General features: G+C 36.0%; 1 protein-coding gene across 13 annotated transcripts in view; it reads left to right on the top strand.

Moving 5' to 3' along the window:
• Nucleotides 1-774: 774 nt before the first annotated feature.
• Nucleotides 775-22637, top strand: part of LOC125241351 (TLD domain-containing protein 2) — a 99063-nt gene continuing 77200 nt past the window's right edge. For 4 of the 13 annotated variants that reach the window (XM_048149782.1, XM_048149781.1, XM_048149784.1 and 1 more), the window contains exons 1-2: nucleotides 779-947; nucleotides 13560-14205. In XM_048149782.1, the coding sequence (XP_048005739.1) occupies nucleotides 13658-14205 (548 nt within the window). In that variant the 5' untranslated portion in view covers nucleotides 779-947; nucleotides 13560-13657. Of the gene's footprint in view, nucleotides 948-11388; nucleotides 11392-13520; nucleotides 14206-22637 lie in introns of all 13 variants that reach the window. The other 9 variants (XM_048149785.1, XM_048149783.1, XM_048149794.1 and 6 more) reach the window with 7 other exon arrangements.

The following is a 22637-nucleotide window of genomic DNA, read 5'->3' as shown; positions in this document are numbered from 1 at the left end:
ACAAATTAATATAACAAACCTTCACCAAAAATACAAAGCTCCACTACCGACTAGCGGGACTAGCTAGGGTATCACGGTGGCTACGGGAACCAGTCTGCCACTGCCACCCGCTATTAAATATTAGTAGGCGCGTGTTACTGTACCTACGCCTATTTTTTAACTGTATAAATAATATAAACAGAAATAAATACATTTTGTAGCAAAAAAGTCACTAAAAATATTTCCCGAAAGTACCGAAAGTACCGGGATTTTTCAACTTGATTTCCCGGTTTTTTGCTTGGCCAAAAATCCCGGGAATTCCCTGTACTTTCGGTACCGGTATTTCCCGGGAGCAAACCTTACTATGTATAAAGTTGCTACCTATTGCCTATTGTTTTGAACATGGTCAGTGAAGACGTTCATTAAATTGGCTAAAAGGATCTTTATTTTTTAAATAATGACGCCGCGAATACTTTTTTGCTAATGTAAAGTATGTTATTTTTTGTAATGTATATAAAGTTCTCCATTATCTATTTTCTGAATATAATTGAAACATTCCGAAGTGCAGTATTTCCAAAGCTACATAGATTTAAGTAGAACGCTTATAAATTTTATATTTATCAGTTGGTAAATAAAGTAGGCATGTATATATGAAATTGAGTGTATGGTGAAGCGGAGAAAAGGGTTGGTTTTCAGTAAGTTTGTTTAGCGTCACGCTGCCAGCGAGATCGCTTGCCCCACTCCTTGTCGGCGGCTGCTAGCGGTTCAGTAGCACTCGCAGCGCCGCGCGCCTCACTCGCCACACGTGCGCACGCGCACCGGTCCTCAGTGAAAGTTGCGCGCATGTTCTACGTTTTCGTGTGCCAACATCTTCGTCTAGTTATTGTTTGTTGGTTGCGCCAGTGCAGCGGGGAAAGGAGGTCGAAACTTGTCCGCAACTCGTAAGAACACCGTGTTTTGCGATCCCGGTATACGTGTGGCAATGTTATTTCAATCACTCATTTTTTCAATAAATTTCACTATTATTATGCTTATCCTTTTCTTTAGATGCGTCCGTACAAGTCTCAGAAATAGCGATAATTGCAAGTTGATCTAAAATATATTTAGATATACAAGAAATATTAACTTCTAAAACGTTCATGACATTTATTAGAGATGTTATAATCTATACATAAGCAGTAACCGTCCAAACATATTTTTTAGTAATGTTCGATGTTATAAATTATATTGATTGTTTTCTTCCTTCTTGTGTTCTTACAAAAAAAAGCTCATTAAAGTCTTGCATCACGCATTGCATACGCCGGATTTTAGGTAGCGGGAAAATGTTTTTGTGTGAAATGACTACCATATATGAACAAAAAAATATACCGGGTGCCCGGTAATTAATGGACAACCTTTTAACCACCAAGAGGGCACCTTATACTGGTCCAGAAAATCGACTTTTAGGTTTAGTAAAAGTCGCCTGGTTTTCGAGATTTTCACACTAAAATTTTAGGTAGTATTAAAATTTTAAAAATTGTGAAAATCTCGAAAACCAGGCGACTTTTACTAAACCTTAATAATGTCGATTTTCTGGACCAGTATAAGGTGCCCTCTTGGTGGTTAAAAGGTTGTCCATTAATATCCATTGAAATTTTAAAATGTGTGAAAATCTCGAAAACCAGGCGACTTTTACTAAACCTTAGTCGATTTTCTGGACCAGTATAAGGTGCCCTCTTGGTGGATAAAAGGTTGTCCATTAATTACCGGGCACCCTGTATATAAAACTCCAAACTAGACCAGATAATATCAAAATTATTACATCAGTCAATGAATATTATGAAACCTTAGTTTAGCTTATTAGTTTAAACTCATAATAGCATAAATTAAATATAACAAGATCATACCATCCCATACATTAAAATGCGACCGCCTAAGACCGCGCTTACACTCCACCACACATAGATGGCGCCACAAAAAAAAAATGTCTTGTAGCTTTCGATTAGACTTGTAGATGGCGTTAAGTGTCACTTTTGACATAGATTTACGGCTTGGAATTGACTCTTAATGCCAATCTACAAATAATCGGTGGCAACAAGGCATTTTTCGTGGCGCCATCTATGTGTGGTGGAGTGTAAGCGCGTTCGTAGGCGGTCGCATTTTAATGTATGGGATGGTATGATCTTGTTATATTTACTTTATGATAATAGTCATAATAATATTCCAAATTCTAACTAGAGCCATTAAAATGTCTAAAAAAATATTTTTAAGTTCCTTAGAAAAATATTCCTCTTAAAACCCCGATTTTTTTTTACTGCAATTCTCAAACGCAAAAATTCTAAGTACTTACTTAAATTATACCGACCCTAATTCCAAAAAGCTCTTCTGGGCTAAATAAGTAACATCTGGTAGACACGTTTCATTAATATTGTACTTACATATTATACGAGAATGAGTTGCTATATCTTGTGTATTAATGTTTATAAACAATAAAACAATTTTAAGCTAGGTCGTCTGATGAGTTATACATTTATTTAATTGACCTCGGCGATATTTTTTAAATTATAAATGGGCTTACTCTTGGCAACAGACTAGCCGAAGGCAAATACGTGGCCTACGATGGAGTGAGCTCGCCCAGAAGATGCCTGAAATATTTCAGATCTCAATCCTGTCCTAAACTACGACCGAACATCATTCAAGAAATTATGCTGTACCCATAAATTTTTATAGGTATTCACCATAACCTGCCTAGATTGATCTTATTTCTGTAAAACACTTTCCTCGAACTTGACTAAATGTTTAATGTATGTGCGTACTAGTATAGTATACTAGCTTTTGCCCGCGGCTTCGCTCGCGTTAAAAAGAGACAAAAAGTAGCTTAAGTCACTCTCCATCCCTTCAACTATCTTCACTTAAAAAATCATGTCAATTCCTGGCTCCGTTTTGCCGTGAAAGACGGACAAACAAACAGACACACGCACTTTCCCATTTATAATATTAGTATAGATACCTGAATGTTTCTTGCTAAAATGACACGAAGTCAGTTAACCTAGCGAAATATTCGTATCGAGATAAAGCATACGGTCGTGTCGCATTTTAAATTGAGTTAATTTTACAAGAGATCTTGCAGTATTATTAGCAATAGCAGTACACATACTTCGGTATAACAAATAAATTCTATTTATTAAAGTGGCCATGCGTGCCAAAACGATTGGATTTTATCGATAACAGACTGAATTTCCGATAAGTGATAAAAGCGTGAAATCAGATCAAAATTGAGCAGTTTATCTTATCAACTCGCAATCACAAATAATTGTTACGCATAAAATGATGATCATTGATCACATTTTGTGTTTCGTTAACGACGGAAAAAATCCCGTAGGTGTTATATTATACACGGCAGAAATCGCGTTTAATCTGATAGACTGCGGCTCAGGTTTGTGCAAATCTGGCTTGTGCTTTGTAATTAGATGCACAGGTAGTAGCCCAGAGCCCACCTTTGCACATGTACGCGGTTGCACGTCATACACTGGCAACATCATTTAAGTAGGTAATTCTAAGTTGTCATTCAACAATTTATATTGTTCATTTGCCCGCTATTATGATATTTTATTATTTTACTTTTTTTCGAGTTCATTGTACCTACTTGTTTAATTCTGTGAGCTGCGTTCTTATTGTCGAAAAGTACGTTATTTATTACCATCTCCAATTTGTTGGTCCCTGCAAAGATTCTATTTTCCGAATCCGAAGAACTTGTATACATAATTTTTAAGAAAAAAAAAACCGCCTTCCTTTGGGCTTTTGGTGATAAATACTTTCAAATGTTGGATTATGTTATCAATTCGTCTGTATATTTTTTAATGTTTGTTATTCGATATCTCCGTCATTTCTGAACCAATTTTGAAATTTGGATGATTCTGAAGTACTTACAGATGAGAATGATTATCAGAACGGAACTCTAACCAGGGGCGGCTCACTCTCCATCAGCAGAACCACTGCATCAAATGTCACTGTTCTGGACGTAAGTGCATGCTGTTCTTATAAAAATACCAAAGTCACTATAAGTGTGCCGTTCAGATTTGAGGAGTTCCGTTCTGACCATCATCAGCAGTTCCACTGCACCAAATGTCACTGTTCTGGACGTAAGTGCATGCTGTTCTTATAAAAATACCAAAGTCACTATAAGTGTGCCATTCATATTTGAGGAGTTCCATTCTGACCATCATCAGGAGTTCCACTGCACCAAATGTTACTGTTCCGTACGTAAATGCATGCTGTTCCTTTAAAAACACAAAAATCACCATATGTATGCCTTTCAGATTTGAGGAGTTCCCTCGATTTCTCCAGGATCCCATCATCAGAACTGGGTTCTGAGAAAAATGGGACCAATCTGTATGCATATACATTCAATCAAAAAAAAATTTTCAAAATCGGTTCAGTAACGACGGAGATATCGAGGAACAAACATTAAAAAAAATAAAAAAAAAACAAAAAAAAAATACAGACGAATTGAGAACCCCTTCCCTTGAGATTTGGAAGGCGGTTAATAATATATGAATGATATGATAGAACTGGACTTACACTACTTTCCTAAACTTGTTATGTTTATGTCTTTTATTATACGCCCGAGTGACTGAAGCTTTTTTAATTCGGGTCTCGAGACGGTTTGTCTTTTACATACTCGTATCTATTTAGGTAGCGGGTTATTTATGGTTCCTTCTCATGATGAACCATTGATTATTAATATTATTATAATAGTATTTTGGAGTGGTGTTGGTGGTGTTTTTTTCCGCACTCCGCACTAGTTCTCAAAGTAGTATTTACTAGTAAGTACATTACTTGTCAGTAGCCTTACCATGACTTTTTTGAGTTAAAAAATACGTTACGTTTTCAGTGAGAGTTACGGAAAATGTATGGAAAAACTGAACAGCGCTCCAAGCGGAAACGCTCACGTACTAAAATTTTCATCGGTACCATAAGTTATTAACGTGTTTACTCCGAGTTTTCAATACGTTCCTAACTTTACGGCTAAGGCGCTCTCTTTCTGATTGTATGAAGTCAATAGAACCAGAACTATTTGACAGTCTCTAGTGAAAACTCAATACTTTACGTGAGTAATCATTGACAGTCACTAGCGTAAAAGTAAACCACCAATTCACTGTGATGTGTCATTACTGTCAAATTATATAACAATCCCACAACATTTTCTCGATTATATTTGCAATTTTAAATACAATTATGACTAATATGTATTAATTTATAATATTACGTGAAATTCAAGAACAGCTTAAATGTAGCAGTTAGTCAGTAGTTCGATAAAAAGATAAACCAGTGATGAAACCAGTGTTTGATACTTTTACAAAGGTAATGAGTTATATTTATTCATCATTTTGTACTGTTTAGCTACAGTTGAGATGATTATATTGGTTGCTTTCAGAAAAAGAAGATATTATTGAAAACAATATTTCCATGCCAGCCGTATGGTATTCAGCAAACCCAACGTAGAAGATTGTTCAAATTGATAATGATTGAAGCAGTTAATAATCAACTGATTACCTACAGCAGCAGGCAGTACCAATTCATGGGCATGTTAGTTCCTCAATGCACAATACTTGTACCTGTTGTCACCATAACACCATATCTCGTGGGTATATATTAGAAGTGAACCAAAGGAAAAAACTTCAAAAAAATCATCCTATTACTGAAATAAAGTATCTCATTCTGTGACTTTGTTTATTTTGTAATATTCTTGAGTAACAGGCTAAGTATTTAATAAATTGATGTGAAACGAAAACTAAAAACCTAAAATTCAGCGTTTTCGTACATATCAAACATCAATTACAACGATATCGACATAGGTAACGACAAAGTCTAAGGTATATAGAACTTTTGAAGGCGATAAGCCATTATGCGGTGTATATGAAGATTATAATTTGATACAAAAGTGAGTAGAAAAAGCATTTTGAAACAAGTAAAAATTGTATCTAATTTTTTGGCAGGGCACGTAGCCAAATGCACAAACGATTATGATTAACATCGTTATCGTAGCTTAGCTATCTCTATCACTTTTCCGTATTGACATGACAGAGCTAGACTGAATTTCGATCGGCGTTTAGCGCATAGATTTAAAGTCCATGGTTCAGCGTCAACGATTGATATTTCAGCTAAGTCCTAGTGTCAAAGTTGACAAAGCTAATTTTTTTTTTAATTTATTGGGAGCATTGGCAACTTGGCAATCAGCACAAACATATAATATTTAATACAACATACAGCAGAAGAAACAATTACAGGAATAACAATTACTTTGTTAATCATAAAAGTAATATTGCACATATTGAAATGCTAAACTTATGACTATTTAGTAACTACACAATACAATGTTTTATGAATGAAAAGAAGTATTTTTGAACAATTACAAATTATTTACAAAGCGCCAATAGTGTGCATAATAAATTCATAAATTATAGGGTTTATGCCTACAGCCTTCAAGTTCATTTCCCGGTTCTTTGCTTGGCGGAAAATCCCAACAAACCCTAATAGGAATAGGGGTAGGGTTAGGGATAGGGATAGGGGTAATCGGTCGGCAATCGGTAATTGTAACAAGCGATAATGCGAGAAACTACTTTTTACCCACCGACAATAGTGCCCAGATACGGAGCTATGTGAGTTCTGTTGTACAATATGTAATTTCCTCAGTGTATATAGAATACATACCTACTCGTACCTACTACCTACGCTGTGGTTGCTGTGTAACATTTGTACAACCACTGCAAGCATTTCTTTTTTAAAAACAATAGTAATATGAGTAATTGAAAAAAACGCAGACAAACGTCTGCATAGAAACCTACGGATCCAAATGAAAATTTTATTATTTGTATATGTTTGAATAAGAATTCTTTTAGTACGCGAGCGAAACCGCGGGCAAAAGCTAATTCTATATAAAATGCTATGTACCCTTTTTCTGTAAAAATTATTTCTATTTCTTTACTACTCAAGAACATCACAAATAAACAAAGTCAATTAATGAAATACTTTATTTTAGTAACAGTATTATTTTTTGGAGTTGAGGTTTTTTCCTTTATTGGAGCACTTCTATACATACACCTGTGATGATCATGGCCAATAATACCATTAAGTGCATCGCGGAACAAAAACACCTATAAATTGGTACTGCTCCCCTCTGCTGCCCTAAGGTTTTGAGTAGCTTAACTGCCAGAGTGCCACAGTATTAATATCAATTGAACCATCTTCCATGTTGACTGAATACCATACGGGTTTGTTCGGAAATATTGATTTCAATCATAGCTTCCGTCATCTTTCTGAAACCAAAAACTGCTTTGAGCATTATAATCATCTCAATTGTAAATAGTACAATATGATGGCCAAAAATAACTCATTACCTTATTTGATTTGTTCACTGGTTTATCTTTTTATTCAATTTTAGCTAATCTTGAATTTCACGTAATATTATAAATTAATGCAATATGTTAGTCTATCTGTGAGATCCTGTAATTGGCTTTCTGAATCATATCTTGTTGTATACTGCTAGTTTTATAGCTGTTGGTTCTCCATAACATAAATAAATAAATAATTTTATTTAAAACTGCAAATATAATTGTGAAAATTCCGTGTGATTTTTGTATAACTTGACAGAAATGTCACGTCAGAATGACTTTGCCTATGGTTTGAGGCCTACTACCGAATACCGAAGTTATCGACATGTGGACATGAGTCTCTTTTACTCTTATCAGTATAAAGTGAAAGAGGAAGAATCCCTCAGTGCGTATGTTTCGAAATTTGCAGTAGACCCTATATTGACAGATTTCGATAGGTAAATTACATTTACATATGATTTTAGTTCCATCGCGTAAACACCAGAGGCGTAGCATTCGCCTATAGTTCTTTCTCCGTTTATTGATAAACTTAGAAAGGGATAGAAGCAGCTTCTTTGGCGTGAAGTTAGGCACAATATATTGTAAACAAACGTAAACTCACTTACTTTCTGAGTAAAGTAATACGGCTCTCACTTGGGCAGCCCATGGTAACGGTACTGGTCGAAACTTCAAAGGGACATATATACTTACTGAAAAACTTCGTACGATACACGTGCGAAGACGAAATATATAACTCGTCGATTTAAAACAATTCCTTTGGTCGTGTTTTAATTTATCGCCACTCGTTTCGAACTTCCTTTTTTCGCACTTGTATCGTACGACGGTTTTCAGTACCTACAGATGGCTCTCCGAAGTTTCAACCTGACAAGAAATTAACCACTTCTCGCACTAGTGCGTAAAAAAAGCAACATCTGTACTGAAAATATAGTTACTTTAGCGGGTACGATTCAGTTTTATGTCGCTATTAATCAAAAATGAAATAAAAGAAAACTACAACATTACGTTAACCCCTCTTAAACTAAGACGTTGTTGTTGCTTCTTTGTTTATTGCAATTGATTTAATGAGCTCACATCTTCTTTGTCCAGCGTACGTACTCGTAAGTGTATTTATTAGTCGTTGAAACAATTAATCGGTATTCCGCGCGCAACGCGCTAAGTTAACTATGCGCGTTTATAGAATAGTCTTTTACTTCGTGCGTTCTTAATATTGTTATACTTGTTGTTTTGTTTTTGTAACCGTATTTTCGTTCGTATTGTAATGGCTATTTCCGTATTGGAGACAATTTTCACATCAGATTTTAATTTCAGTCCGTTATAATGTTATGAGGTATTAAAACAGCAAAATTTGTAGTTGATTTACCATAAACTTCATCACTTAATTCACAGTGATAGATATATATATATATATATATATATATATATATATATATATATATATAATATATATAAACCGATATCAGCAATATATATATATATATATATTGCTGATATCGGTTTAGACGGAAATATGTAATCATTTTTACGTGTAAAAATCTGTTGTACCTAATTTAGTCTTCAGTTAAATTTTTACTGAGCGTTTACAACTAGGTAAATTAATAATGCTGAAGAATCAACCGGTGCTTGCATCTATTACCGTGTAATATGAGTAAAATGACGGAATAGATTTAAAGGAGAAAATATGTCACTTACTTGAATACTCAATGGTTCACTGAATTACATTAAAATGTTTATCGTGAGAATCGTGTACTTGCAATTTGCGATATTTTGCGTGTACTAATGAAAAAGCGCCATTGTACGGATGCTAAAGAAAATATTATTCTTTATCCAGTATTTCATAATGTATTTTTGATAACAATTTAAACACAAAGTTAGTTCTGTGCAATTTTGTATTTAAAATATACGTTTAAAATATCATTACGACTTAGTGTTGCATTGTCATTGAAGTCTTCATCTTATTTCGTGTTGATATTTCTGAATGAATCGTTATAGGTTTTATTTATCTTCATGCTACCATAAAATTATTGTTTTCGTCATACTTGCTTAGTAAGAGTGCCATAGCACGCAAGCGTATCGGGAGTTGTAGAAAAAGCTTTTTCGCGAGGAACTGATGAAATTTCAAGTAGGTGCCATAATACACTTTTTAAATTATTTTTACCTATGTACAGTCAGCCAAAAAAAGGTTTACCACTTTTCGACCTTATGTGTTTAACATAGAGCCGAAAAGTGGTAAACCACTTTCTTGGCTGACCGTACCTACATAGTTTTTTCATTGCAAAATTGGCTATATGCATAGCCTTGTTGCTGACTGTACATAACTCGACTCGAGGCGTAAGAATATTGCAAACTCGTCGTATAGTTAAATCGCTCCGTTAAGCCAACGCGATTTAACTATATGTACTCTCGTTTGCAATATTTAACTTAGGGCCGGGTTGCGCAATGTGACAATGTACTACCACCAAAAACATTTTCATGTAAAATGTTGCCAAGACGACGATGCCATAAGGCTGGCCTCACAAAAAGTTATCAGATCTCATGTAGATCCAAGCTTCTAACTCTGCAAACCCCAACTTCACAAACTCTACACGTTAGGTAAAAGGCCGTTTCGCTGCCGTATTAAAATATGCCCGTGAGTAAGTCAGAGATCAGAGACGAAATTTTTAGATATCAATATATCTATGGTATAAGAGCTAAGCTATTGAAACTTATTATGTTTAATAAGGTTGGTAATGACATCATGTCCTGAAAATTTTCTTTATACACCCAGACCCAAGTTGTGAGGGTTTAAGAAAAACGAAAAATCACTTCGAGAAAAGTGCCCTTGCGCTTCGCTTGGCTTAGCTGACTTGACTCGTCTTAGACAGATTAGTACAATTACTTGTATTTATTTGTTTCATTACGCCTGTTGATTAAAACAGTTAAGGGGGCGTTAGCTGTGTTCGTAGTAACTCCATACCTATCCGTCCAGTTAAATTAAATGTTGCCAAAACATCTCCAAAATTAAAGGAGATCTAACGTGATTTTTTCATGATAAATTCCTTCTTTTATGCTTGACTTCAGTACTAACAAATACATATGTAAAACATCTCGACAATAAACTGTTTACGGCAGTAAAACTCGTGTGTAGGTACTTCTGGCAGGAGTCTGCTTGAAAACAATCTTCGATCTCCGTAAACATAACACGATTGAGTGTTTGTGACTAGATGAAGATACTGCCAGTATATTTAACTACTTGCCTGATGCCTACAATGAGCACATTGTATTGGGCTTGAATTTGGGACACGTTTTTTTTACCTATTTGTTAGGTATGTTCGTAATCTCGGTGAATTTGTAACGGTAAATATAAGTGCATTACCAGTATAATTACCGGTCAATTTAATTTTACCTAAAATTACCGCATATTGAATATAGATCAGATACAAATAAGGTACGTAATTTAGGCGGCTCAAAGTAACTGCGCAGTAGATTTCTACTAAAATGAAATAGCTTAGTATTATTAGGTACTGTTGGAAATAAACTCAATAAAACCAGGAAAAGGTCAAAATATACATTATTTTTGTAAAATAGATTTAAACATGTTTATAATGTGTTGTTATGTATTTATGTACCTCACGTTGATATTAAAAACTGGCATTGCATCTAAACGGGCGGCAAGAAACAAAACTGAATTTAAATAAGAATTATTATTCTCATTTGTGTTCCGCCTGTTCCGTGTAACAGACAATATTGCCCTGAAGTGTTTAGAATGGTGACAGGTGCCCTTTTTCCCACCGAGTAAGTACAGTACATGTGCAACGTTTAGTCGCCATCAATATATCTGAGCTCTCGATGTGCTCAAAAATATCTGTTATGACTTAATAATAGATGCGATGCGGCTTCAGATTTGTGAGCATATTGCCCATGTTACATATCTGATGGCCACTATACATGAATCGATGGAACACTTAACCATTTTATATTTTTAGCATCTAATAAGAGTAATAAGTAATCAAAACGTGTAGATGGCGTAATAGGTACCTGTCATAAATAGCGAATAAAGTTTGTTGGTGGAAGATCGCGATAATGAAGGGTCGGATGTCGGGCCCTCTTGCTGTAGGTTAATCTCCTCGATGACATTGAGGGGTCGCGGGCGCCGGCTACGATTGCACCGACACACTTGACATACGGATGTTGCCTTTGCCGTTCCTTACATCTTTATAAAACTATAACAACTAAATAAACTAATTTGCCTTTGTCAACATGTCAATTAAATATACTTACTGCGAAAAAATCAAGAAATAGAAATAGAAATATTTGAATATTTTCAGCACGCCCCGTTTTTGTACACAAATATTTGGCGGCGATGGACATTTCTGCTGAATTAAGTTAAACTGTATACCTCTGTGGAGAGTAACTCGAGAGACGCGTAAGACCGTAGGTAAGCAAATACGAAACCATTCAACGGAGCTGAAACCTTACATAATCCCCGGGGGCTTACTTTTAACTACGCGGTTTGTATTGCACCTGATATATCCTTCTAAGCTTTTTGGTTAAACCTTACGCCATTTTATTTTCTAAATACGCTATACGCTGTAGGTTGCGGACCTCGCGAAAACGTAAAAAGGAAAAATACTTATGAGTCATCACAGTGAACTCGCAGCCTCACAATGCGCTCAAGTTCTTTAAGCCAATTTCCACATTCTGAAGATTTTCCGATATTCGGATATTTCGGATCGATAAAACAAACTCGATAATATGGTTAAGTTTGTTGGTGTAGTTTCAGCGACAGTATTCTAAATTGGATTGTGACCTTGCTGGCGCATAAAGGAAAACTTGAACGTGATTATGTTTGTGTAGGAAGCAACGAATACGTTATCTTAAAATAAGTTCGTATCTTAACAGTAAAGATTCAAATATTCTACTGGATGTGTGTTGATTCCTATTTCATATTTTTCGGTCTGTCTACAGCCATTTAAACTACAATCTAGGTTTACAGTACTATCTAAAAATAAACATATTGCAATAGAACCATTTAGCAAAGTATAAAACGAAATCCATTTATGCGCGAAGGTGGCAATGGCAACTTTCCCCGCATAACCCGGGTTGCGCTTGCGCGCGCGCCGCCGGCCGCATACTATCTATGCAATTACGAAAGCTATACCACCTGCTTAAGGCATACTCGTAGCGCCCGTACTGCCTTACTCGATTTAGACCACAATCGATAGTGTTTCTACTTTTGCGGAGAGAAAATACGATATCAGACTCTCAGTCAACAAATTATGCCATTACTCAGCATTTTCCCACTTCGTTCGCATTATAATCCCACACTCTTATTCTCTATACGCTTTTAAATGTCACATAAAGAAAGACTACTATTTTTAGGCCTCTTTCAATGATGGCTTAAAAATGATAGACGAATATTTTTTGATGATTTTTTACGGTATTAGATTTTTCGGTTGCTTTATTACGTTCACAAACTTATTCTAAATTCGACACATAAATTCTCTGTCCTGTGAACTTTGGATGGAAATAGTGCTTATTGCACATGTATCTATCAGTCATATCTCCGTTAAAGAATTCTGATGTTAACGATTTTTCACATTCTGTAAAGTGAGCGATTATTTTTGTGATATAATATGCATGGAAATCGTTTATAATTCATCGTATTGAAATGGACTGATAAATTAGAACCGTATAATTGTAAGTGACATAGTGAATTTGTAGGTACCGTTACGGTTTAATTTAGCCATTCATTGGCTGCCATTAGCGCTAACTAGTTAACGCATTGTCGGTAAAGTGAGACTATTCGTCAGCCGGACAATATCGCGGAGTGCTACTTCGCTTCAATATCTACTTATTGTTTAGTACCTATACAGGAATTATATTATACTAGCCTGCGACTGCCACTAATGTTTTAATAGTAACGGTTAGGTACTTTACAGAGTCATTTAGTAAGTACTTTATAGTTATCCCAGTTGAGGATCCACCGCTGTCTCAAAAACCCCGTTCCAAATTTTATAATTACGTGTATTCTTACTTCATATGCTTCGATCTTCATCTTCATTTAATATATTCTACTCGTACATATTGGTTTCACAACATTTCCTTTTGATTGATTACACATATGCTTTTATATGTGTTTTGAAGTTCATACCTATTACAATACGATTACCGTTGTCACATGTATGCCAGGACCGTAACGTTATCTTATTTGGTGGTAAATTACTGCAGTTTTATATGGAACGTTATCTTGAAAATGGTGGAGTAGCAACCGACATGCAGTTTAAATAAGACTATTTGAAAACTTTTGAAGTGCACCGATATCTAGCATGATGAGTGGAAGTGAGCCCACGCTAACAGAGCCACCAGTGCCGCTGGCGCTGGCTCGACTGCAGGGCCGGCCGGGGCGCGCGCCGCGCGGGCTCCGCTCGCACCGCCCCAGCCTGCCGCTTGCCAGCCTGCAAGAGTCCATCGACGAGACTCCGCGGCGCTTTAGCGACGAACCGTTCACGCCCGATACTGATGACGACGAAGCCTTTTCGGATATGATACTTGCTGATACTCCGAGAACGGCGGCTAACGGTCGGCGAGCGTCAGACGCAGCTTTCGCTGAACGATACAGACAGCTGAGCGATTTCGACGGCCCTCCGCCTGATCCCCCCCGTCGGGCTTCCTTGTCAGTATCCGTGGGGGCAGAGGGGTTCAGTGACAAAGGTCGCCGTCGATCCTGGGCGGCACGCCTGCAACTTGAGCGTAAGAAAAGACGAAAATCAGGAGGAGGGAACGACACTGACGAGGAAAGTGACACCCCTGTATACATAAGGCAAAAAAGGCCATCTTGGTGGAATGTATTCGTACCTGATAACATCAAAAACAGGTTAGTAATAAAAACATTCAACAGACCGTGCTTTTTCACACTTTTGTACCTATACCTAATGTACCTACCTACGTGTGAGTTATTAACTTAATTTATGTCGATTGTTGTATGGTACTATTTTGCGTTGATTATACAATAGGCTAAATCGAATTGTAACAATCACTATAAGCGAAAGTGGCAACTTCACAACTACGGCAATCATTACATTCATTACACATGTGAACAGTAACGCGTGTAGAGGAGTCTTAAACATTATTTTATATTATACCAATACACTGTACCTACTGTACAGGATGTAAGTAGGTAATAATAGAAAGGAAATAAGAGTTTTAATAAAATAGTTCTCCATATCTATAGCTGATTTCCTTGACCTAATGGAGCATGATTGTTCATATCTGCGTTTGCTCTAGTGGCATTAGTTACTTTCAGGGTCACGTAACCCCACCAATAAGTACTGCGAGTGTTTTCTTTTTTAATAACTGTGGTATTTGTTTTATTATAAATTTTATTCTATTATGGATTTAAAGTTAGTTAAAATTCGAAATAAAACGCGAAATGTGGCGAACGATACGCAACTGTCGTATACGGGAGAGCGATAGAGACGGATAACTACGATACGCTACGGAGCGTGAACGGTCGCACTCCTGGCTAAGTGGCTATGGGTGCTGAGGTTTGCAACTGGTTCGTGTTGATTTCCCAATAAGCCTGCACTCTGTCTACTAGGCCCTATTGACTCGTTAAGACGCAACGGGAGGGGTCAATTTTCCATACAAACGCTCTCGACTATTTCCTCCCTGGTTTTTGAAGCTAAAACAACGATTTTTTCAACACAGATTTTTTTTTTTATCGGTGTCGGACCGTTTTGATTTTCTGATATTTTGATTTTTAAAGACGCTAGAGGGCATCAAAAATTTCCAAAAACGGCCTTTGTCATTATGGTGCAAAAAAGATGTGATATTCAAAATTGGTAACAATTAGCCAAAAAAACTAAACGGTCCGACACAGATTATTTCATTGTTATTCAGATTCTCAAATTTTATTCCGATTGATTAAGTTTTGGAGGAGGAAACAATCGAGAGCGGCACCTCGATTTTAAAGATTTTTTCGCAACATCTTCTAACTGAGTGGCTCTTAATGGCAATTTTTTTTCGATAAATCTATTTAATAGCACGAGTATATTAAACTAAAATTTCCAAATTGAAAGGAGTAATTTCCATTTATAATTTTCGCTCCTGTTGCGTTAAAACTAAGTTTTGCCTTTTTACCTACCTCAAATCATATAATTAGGTACAAAATGAGTCTATATCTATATTCGATATCCAGCCAAGCTTCAGACTTGTCGTTTTGCTTTGGATTATCAGATGTTTTTATTTTAATTGATATATAATGTTTTTCACCACACCAACTGGGCTTTCTTTGCTATTCGAAAGCAGATATCCTCATAAACGTTATCTTTGAAACTGGTACGTATCCAGATGTGCTGAAAAACACGAGAATCTGTCCAGTCTTCAAGGGTAAGGGCGACAGGTGTGACGTCAACAACTATAGGCCTATTACAATAGTACCCACCATTTCTAAAATGGTAGAATCAATCCTGTCGTCTCACCTTATGACTCATTTAGAATCGAATAACCTACTTACGGAAAACCAGTTCGTATACCGACAAAAAATGTCGACAACCACCGCGACGTATAGGATATTCGATTCTATCATGACATTCATGACAGGGTTAGACGATAAGGATAAGATCGCCGCAATACTGTGTGACTTGTCAAAAGCATTCGACGTCATTAGTCACGAATTACTGCTTAAGAAATTGAAGATGTACGGAATGGATAGTACAGCTCATGAGCTGTTTACCTCTTTTTATTTGTCAGACCGCAAACAAGTCGTGAAAATACTCACTGACGGCAAGTCAATTCAGTCTGACATAGGTAGCATAAATATAGGTATTCCACAGGGTTCGTCCCTTGGAAATACCTTGTTTTTGTTATTTGTAAATGACCTACCGTCGAACATTGAAGCTGGCTTGCCTGTATTGTTTGCGGATGACACGACTGTATTGGTTAGTGCAAGTTCTTATTACCAGCTGGCAATAAACATTAATGACGCTTGCCACCAGTTGCAGTCATGGTTCTCAGCAAATGGACTGTTACTTAACTATTCCAAATCGAATGTTATGTTATTGTCTGGTCGAAAGGTTCAACCACCACCTTGCATGGCTAACTTTCCAATGACCATGTGCAAAGAGAGTAAGTTTCTAGGGTTCCTGATTGACAATACTCTAAATTGGAAGTGCCATGTAGACAATATTTGTGATCGGTTGGGTGGTGCGTCGTTTGCGTTGAGAAAACTGAGGCCTCTTATTTCGGCAGAAGCCTTAAAGCAGGTGTACTTTGCGCATTTCCATTCTATCATGGCATACGGCTCACTGCTCTGGGGCAATTCAACTGATGCAAAAAGAGTCCTTGTAATGCAGAAACGCGCAATACGTACACTTGCCGGTGTAAAAGGCAGGTACCCTTGTAGAGAGCTCTTCGGTTCTTAACGTATAATGACGCACTACTCACAATATCTGTTCGACGTACTGCTGTATGTTAGACATAATATATCCCAATTTGCACGCATTGACTTTCCGGGCAAACAGCTTCGATCTACAGGCCGTCTGAGAACAGTCCCCCGTCGCATGGCACTTTCAAGAAAGAACCCTCGAGTCATCGACCCTACTTACTACGAGCACTTACCTGCCGATCTGAGAAATGAGCCATGTGACGAAGCATTTAAGCGCAAATTGAGAAACCTTTTGTTAGATAACCCCCTGTACTCTGTAAATGAGTACATGGATTTGAATTTTTAATGACCGATTATATTATGATACCTATATTTCTCTGTTATATAATATTTTTCAGTACAGATGGTCGTTTTTTTACGCACTAGTTCGAGAAGTGGTTCATTATATGCCAGGTCGAAACTTCGGAGGCTCATCTGTACTGAAAAACGTCGTTCGATACACGTGCGAAAAGGAAATTCGCAACTCGTGTCGATTTAAAACACTCCCTTCGGTCGTGTTTTAATTTATCGCCACTCGTTTCGAACTTCTTTTTTTTCGCACTTGTATCGAAATGTACTATTCTTGCTTCGTGATAATTTCATGATATTGTAACTTAATTTATTAATTTTATTTAGCTTGGCATGTGTATTTTCTTTCTTTGTAAATGACGATCCTTATTGGGAGACACAATTATTTTTATTTCGAATCTATTATGTAATTTTTGACGATCATGATGAGAAGATAAACATAATTTTGACATATAGCAAATTTATAGTGTAATTTTTATCATGAAATAAAGAAATCTAATGTAATCTAATCTATCAAAATTGCATTTTATCCACAAGGGGGCAAAGTAATATCATACAAATTTTAACTCGATGTCTTAATCTGTCTGCTAGATTTTCCCTATAAATGATGATTTGAATCATAAATATTGAATAAATTGATGAATTTGATTTATTTTGACGCTTTATAGTCAGTATTTTGTTCGTGTTGGTGTGGTGAAAAATTTTGTGTTTCACTCGGTGGCAAAGTTTGTTTAACCTTCGTGCCTTGATACCCTCGCAACGCTCAAGATTCCACTTTTTGAATCTTGGAATATTGGAATCTTTTGCTTGCTCAGGTATCAATATTGGCACGTGCGGTTAAACAACAACTTTGCCCCTTGTAAAATAAATAACTATTGTTTTATAAAGTATATAAATATTTGGTTGCTGATAAAAAATTGGATTGGTGTTTTTGATTTGGCGGTTTACGTAAGTGTTTATTTCTTGTCGCGTAGGCTAGATAGGTACATGATTGCCGGAGAGTGTGTGTGTACTGAATTGTGTACCTACGTGACAAATTTATGATTTTAGTCATCTTGATAAATTAGTAACAGACGCTATCTAGATTTACGTGGGCATTATGTTATCTTTGTACAAGTATACAGTTTTTGTTCTTGAAACATGACTTATACAAATATTTATGCCCGCCATGCCGCATTTTCGTCCCTGTTATATTTATAATAATTTATATTATATTATGTGGAATAAAGTATTGTTTTTTACCCAGTCATTCTTAATAAAGAGTAGGTATGTTTAATCTATTTTTGCTGTATGGTTAATTAGTAATTACATACAGTGCATATAACCTTCCTTGTGATTTAGGGCCGGTTGCATCAAACCGTCTGTCACCGTTAAAGCGTTCGTTAAATTTTTATTGTATGGGAAGTTCCATAGACATCTGCTGCGTGACCGATGATGTGTCTGTCAAATGTGGTTGATGCAACTGGCCTTTAGTCCGATATAAGAATAATAATAAAAAAAATACAGTAGTACATCATGTTCTTCCTATTAGTCATCGCATTCGGAGCGGCCAGATATTATGTACATACTAGACTATTTTCTTGTATTGCATATCGTGTAATATTCGCATAAGTATATTAGGTAATAAATAAACAAGAAATAATTAATGCATTTCAAACCACAGTATAGCATAGCACACGTTATCGCCTTAAGCAGCTGCTGATATCGCAAATCAATTTAGATTTAATCGCATTGTTTGTAGTTTAAACATTAACTTTATCAATTTCTTCTGCAATGTGTACGAAACTTCTAGTCTAGTAATAATAAAGTGTTTCTAAAAATAAACAAATAATATCGGGTCTATTTTCTCCCGAAGGCAATGGCGAAATATCCCCTCATGATGCGTAGTAGTTATTCGTAGGTACACTGCTACACTGAGTTAAATAAAAACAGTAACACTGCATGCATCTCTGACAAATAGCCGCGCACCACTGTTAATTGCCAGAACAAGACGATAGTTTTTCAATAATGCCGATATGTCCCTTATTCTATTTCGTAAAAGTAATAAAACTGTTTTTAGATTATAATAATTTAGCTGTAATTAAACGTCAACATCCAATATGTTACACATCAATCGTAAGACGGGGTCGTAAAATACAGTCAACATAACATTTATATTTATGAATTATGTTGTTAAACGAATTAAGTTTATAAAAATACTTAACCAAATGAAATGCAAAAGTAGGCATAGAACTTTTGTTTTCCAATGCTCCATTTTTGTTTTAAACATTGGTTTAAATATTCTTAATAAGTAAGCGGATAAGCCAACTGTTTCATTAGAAGCTATACCTATGAACATATGTATATGTACCTGCCATGATTTCTCTGGGTCACGGTGGCTACCAAGCGTGGCTAGCCAATTCTCATACCTTCACTCAACCTACATTATGTTCGTTTTTTACGTGATGCGTACTATCTGTAGGTACATACCATACGACTATGTGTATATCTTGCACGTGCTTAAAAGATTTTCTGAGATCATAAAGTCAGTTGCGTTCATGTAAAACAAATGAATAAATAGTTATGAATACTCGTGCTTAATACTCTTACCAGTCACACACAAGATATTTACTGGCGCTTGATTTAGCGTGTTCTATTTAGTTAATTTAACGTAGGTAGGTTTTCAACAACGGCAGTCAACTCATCATATCAATTTTGCGCGATTAATGTCTGTCACAAGAATATTTTGTGTACGACACTAACCCGGGAACATTGAAAGTGTTAACATTTTGTATTTGCTTAAGGAAATTTCCTAATATATGAAGAGGGGGCAATCTGAGATACATGAGATCATTTGAAGTTTTTATGAAACTCCGCGTGCACGAGTCCAACGAACTCTCACTTGACTGTTTTTAGTATTTATCATAAAAATAACATTACATATAAAATTTTTCAATGTCAGTAACAGGAAAGGTAAATAAATCACAATCTTAATCTACATGTAATCTGTGTATGAATCAGGTAACCAGTAGCATTCTTCCTGCCGATTAACCGTTGCAAGTTCGTTCCTACTACCAGTTCGGCCTCTACCATCGCCCACATGTAAAAATAAGATCCGCAAACATTACTCGTACTTACATCCTAATGTGGAATACTTGAAGGTAAACAATAGTTCCACCCAACAGTTGTAATAAATAGAGAAAGAAACACTGCCATACTTTTTGTTTTTTTTTTAAATCGGTTCTTATTTCTTGTACGCTACAAATAAGGCCTGATTTGCAATTTGTAAAAGCTTAGCATTCATGAGTCAGGTAGCCAGAACATAGGGTAAACTCGCCTCATTCGGTGACACGCCAAATTCAATGATACAAGCTTTGAAGCACTATTCCGAAAGACGATTTTTGGTTGTTTCACCGAATTAGGCGTGTCACCGAATGAGGCGAGTTTACCCTACGCATTTTTATACCAAAGTACCAATGTGCCAATCTTGAGGAGAGTCACTTTCATATCATAGTCACTAGAACAAATAACATGTTACACAACAATACACATGTTAAATAACAATATACGTCAAACAACTTATCCCGTTTATCCATCATACTTAGTAGAATAACATTTAAAAGTTTAGATCGTTATGAGAAACGTCCGCTTCGTGAAGTAGACGAAAAACAAATCTACTACGGGACAGGCTTCTTAAACATTACAAACACAGAACAGCACTTTCATTTAAAACCTTTCTAGAAAATGTTCAAATAACGATTTCATTTCTCCCGAACTTGACCTATTTTTCACTTCAGTGGTTCAGGTCAGTGGGATAATGTAAACAGACAGATAAGAGATAATACAATTGTATTGTATGTGTTTAGTTCTGTATTTCCGAAGATGTAGGGACTGATTTATTAATTAATAAAATAGTGATTCTAAAACATGTCTGACTTGTGATGTGACTCATATGTTAGACATAGAGTCTGTAGAATTTCGCTTGTATATATACATAACGTTGATATACATATAGCACGTGTATTTAGGGTCCCGTAACCAAATTAAACCAAAAATAGTTTCGTCAGTCTGACATCTATCTCTCTATATGTCACAGCCATTTTACTCGAAAACTATATAGCTAAAGCTATATTTTAATGTAAGTGTAATGAACATTATCGTAGGTTTGCTGTAAACCGTCACTTTGTCGCACTATATTATTATATTTATAGTCCTCCTCATTGTTTTCGATGACTGCGACCCTAAATACGCCTTACGGACGTTTCCTTGCGTGTGCACTGTGCTCTAATGTGGCTGGCCAGTGACAAAAAAATCTATACTAATATTATAAATGGGAAAGTGTGTGTGTCTGTTTGTTTGTCCGTCTTTCACGAAACGGAGCGACGAGTTGACGTGATTTTTTAAATGGAAATAGTTGAAGGGATGTAGAGTGACATAGGCTACTTTTTTGTCTCTTTCTAACGCGAGCGAAGCCGAGGGTAAAAGCTAGTATAATATATGCCTAAAAAAACATGTGGTATAGTTTACTCTTAGGGCCCCCTCTCACTTCTGTATGGCAAAGCGTCGACTTTTTTTTTCCATACAACTTGGCCCGATGCTACCCTCGTGAGATGCTAAGTGAGAAAGGAGGGGCCCTTATTGTTTTTAAAAACTACTTTATGCGGTTTAAAATAGGTTCATGCTTTAAAAAAAACATTATTTGAAGAGCCAATAGACCCTTTTTAATATAAGGTGTTAATAATAGAAGCCTAATCTGGGACAACTTGGGCAGCGCCGCGCGGGCCCGAGTCTGCCACGACGTTAGCCGCTCGACTCGAGCTTAACTTATAGTTTCATCATCATTCGGCCTCCGTATCACTATGATTTCGCAATCGTGCATTCACCTATTATACTATATTTTTTAACTAGACCAAGTAACCATGATCACTTGTTTGCTTTATATAAATTATATTCACGTGTTAAAAATATTATGTCGGTAAATTAGTATTACGATTGGTACGCAGTTTTGTCAGTAATGCGCATCACTTACAATTAAATTAAGATTACTGGCATTCAATTAAGCGTGTATGTAATTGTATGTACATATTATTGTCATAAATTCTGTCAAGTCCTATTGATTATGATTCCAAAGTAATTCTATTAACTTCTTAATGAAGGCGAGTGGTTCAGAATGTAGAATCTTGAGCGTTGCGAGGAGGGTAACAGATTTTGCCACCGAGTCACACAAACTTTTTCACTACCTACACCAACACGAGGAAAATATTAACAACAAATAAAACATTAAACAAAATCAAATTCGTCAATTTATTAAACATTTTGTGATTCAAAGTCATCATTTTAACGTTAATTCTGCCATCCACGTTTGGGCTTCAAGTTAAAATATGTATGAAAAAATTACTTTGCACTATTTTGAATAGAATGCAATTTTGTCCAGTGGTGTGGTGAAAAATGAAATACAAACTATCTTTTTTCTTCACCTACAGGTTACGATGAGCTGCAGTTTATAGTAGTTATATCTATCTTCAATATTGACTATATTTATAAACAACACTGTATGTGTTGACAACAATGATGTGCGTTTCAGAATAGAAACA

Source organism: Leguminivora glycinivorella, chromosome Z (genome assembly GCF_023078275.1).
Source record: "Leguminivora glycinivorella isolate SPB_JAAS2020 chromosome Z, LegGlyc_1.1, whole genome shotgun sequence".
Taxonomy (NCBI): domain Eukaryota; kingdom Metazoa; phylum Arthropoda; class Insecta; order Lepidoptera; family Tortricidae; genus Leguminivora; species Leguminivora glycinivorella.
This window is presented reverse-complemented; position numbering and strand designations above follow the sequence as displayed.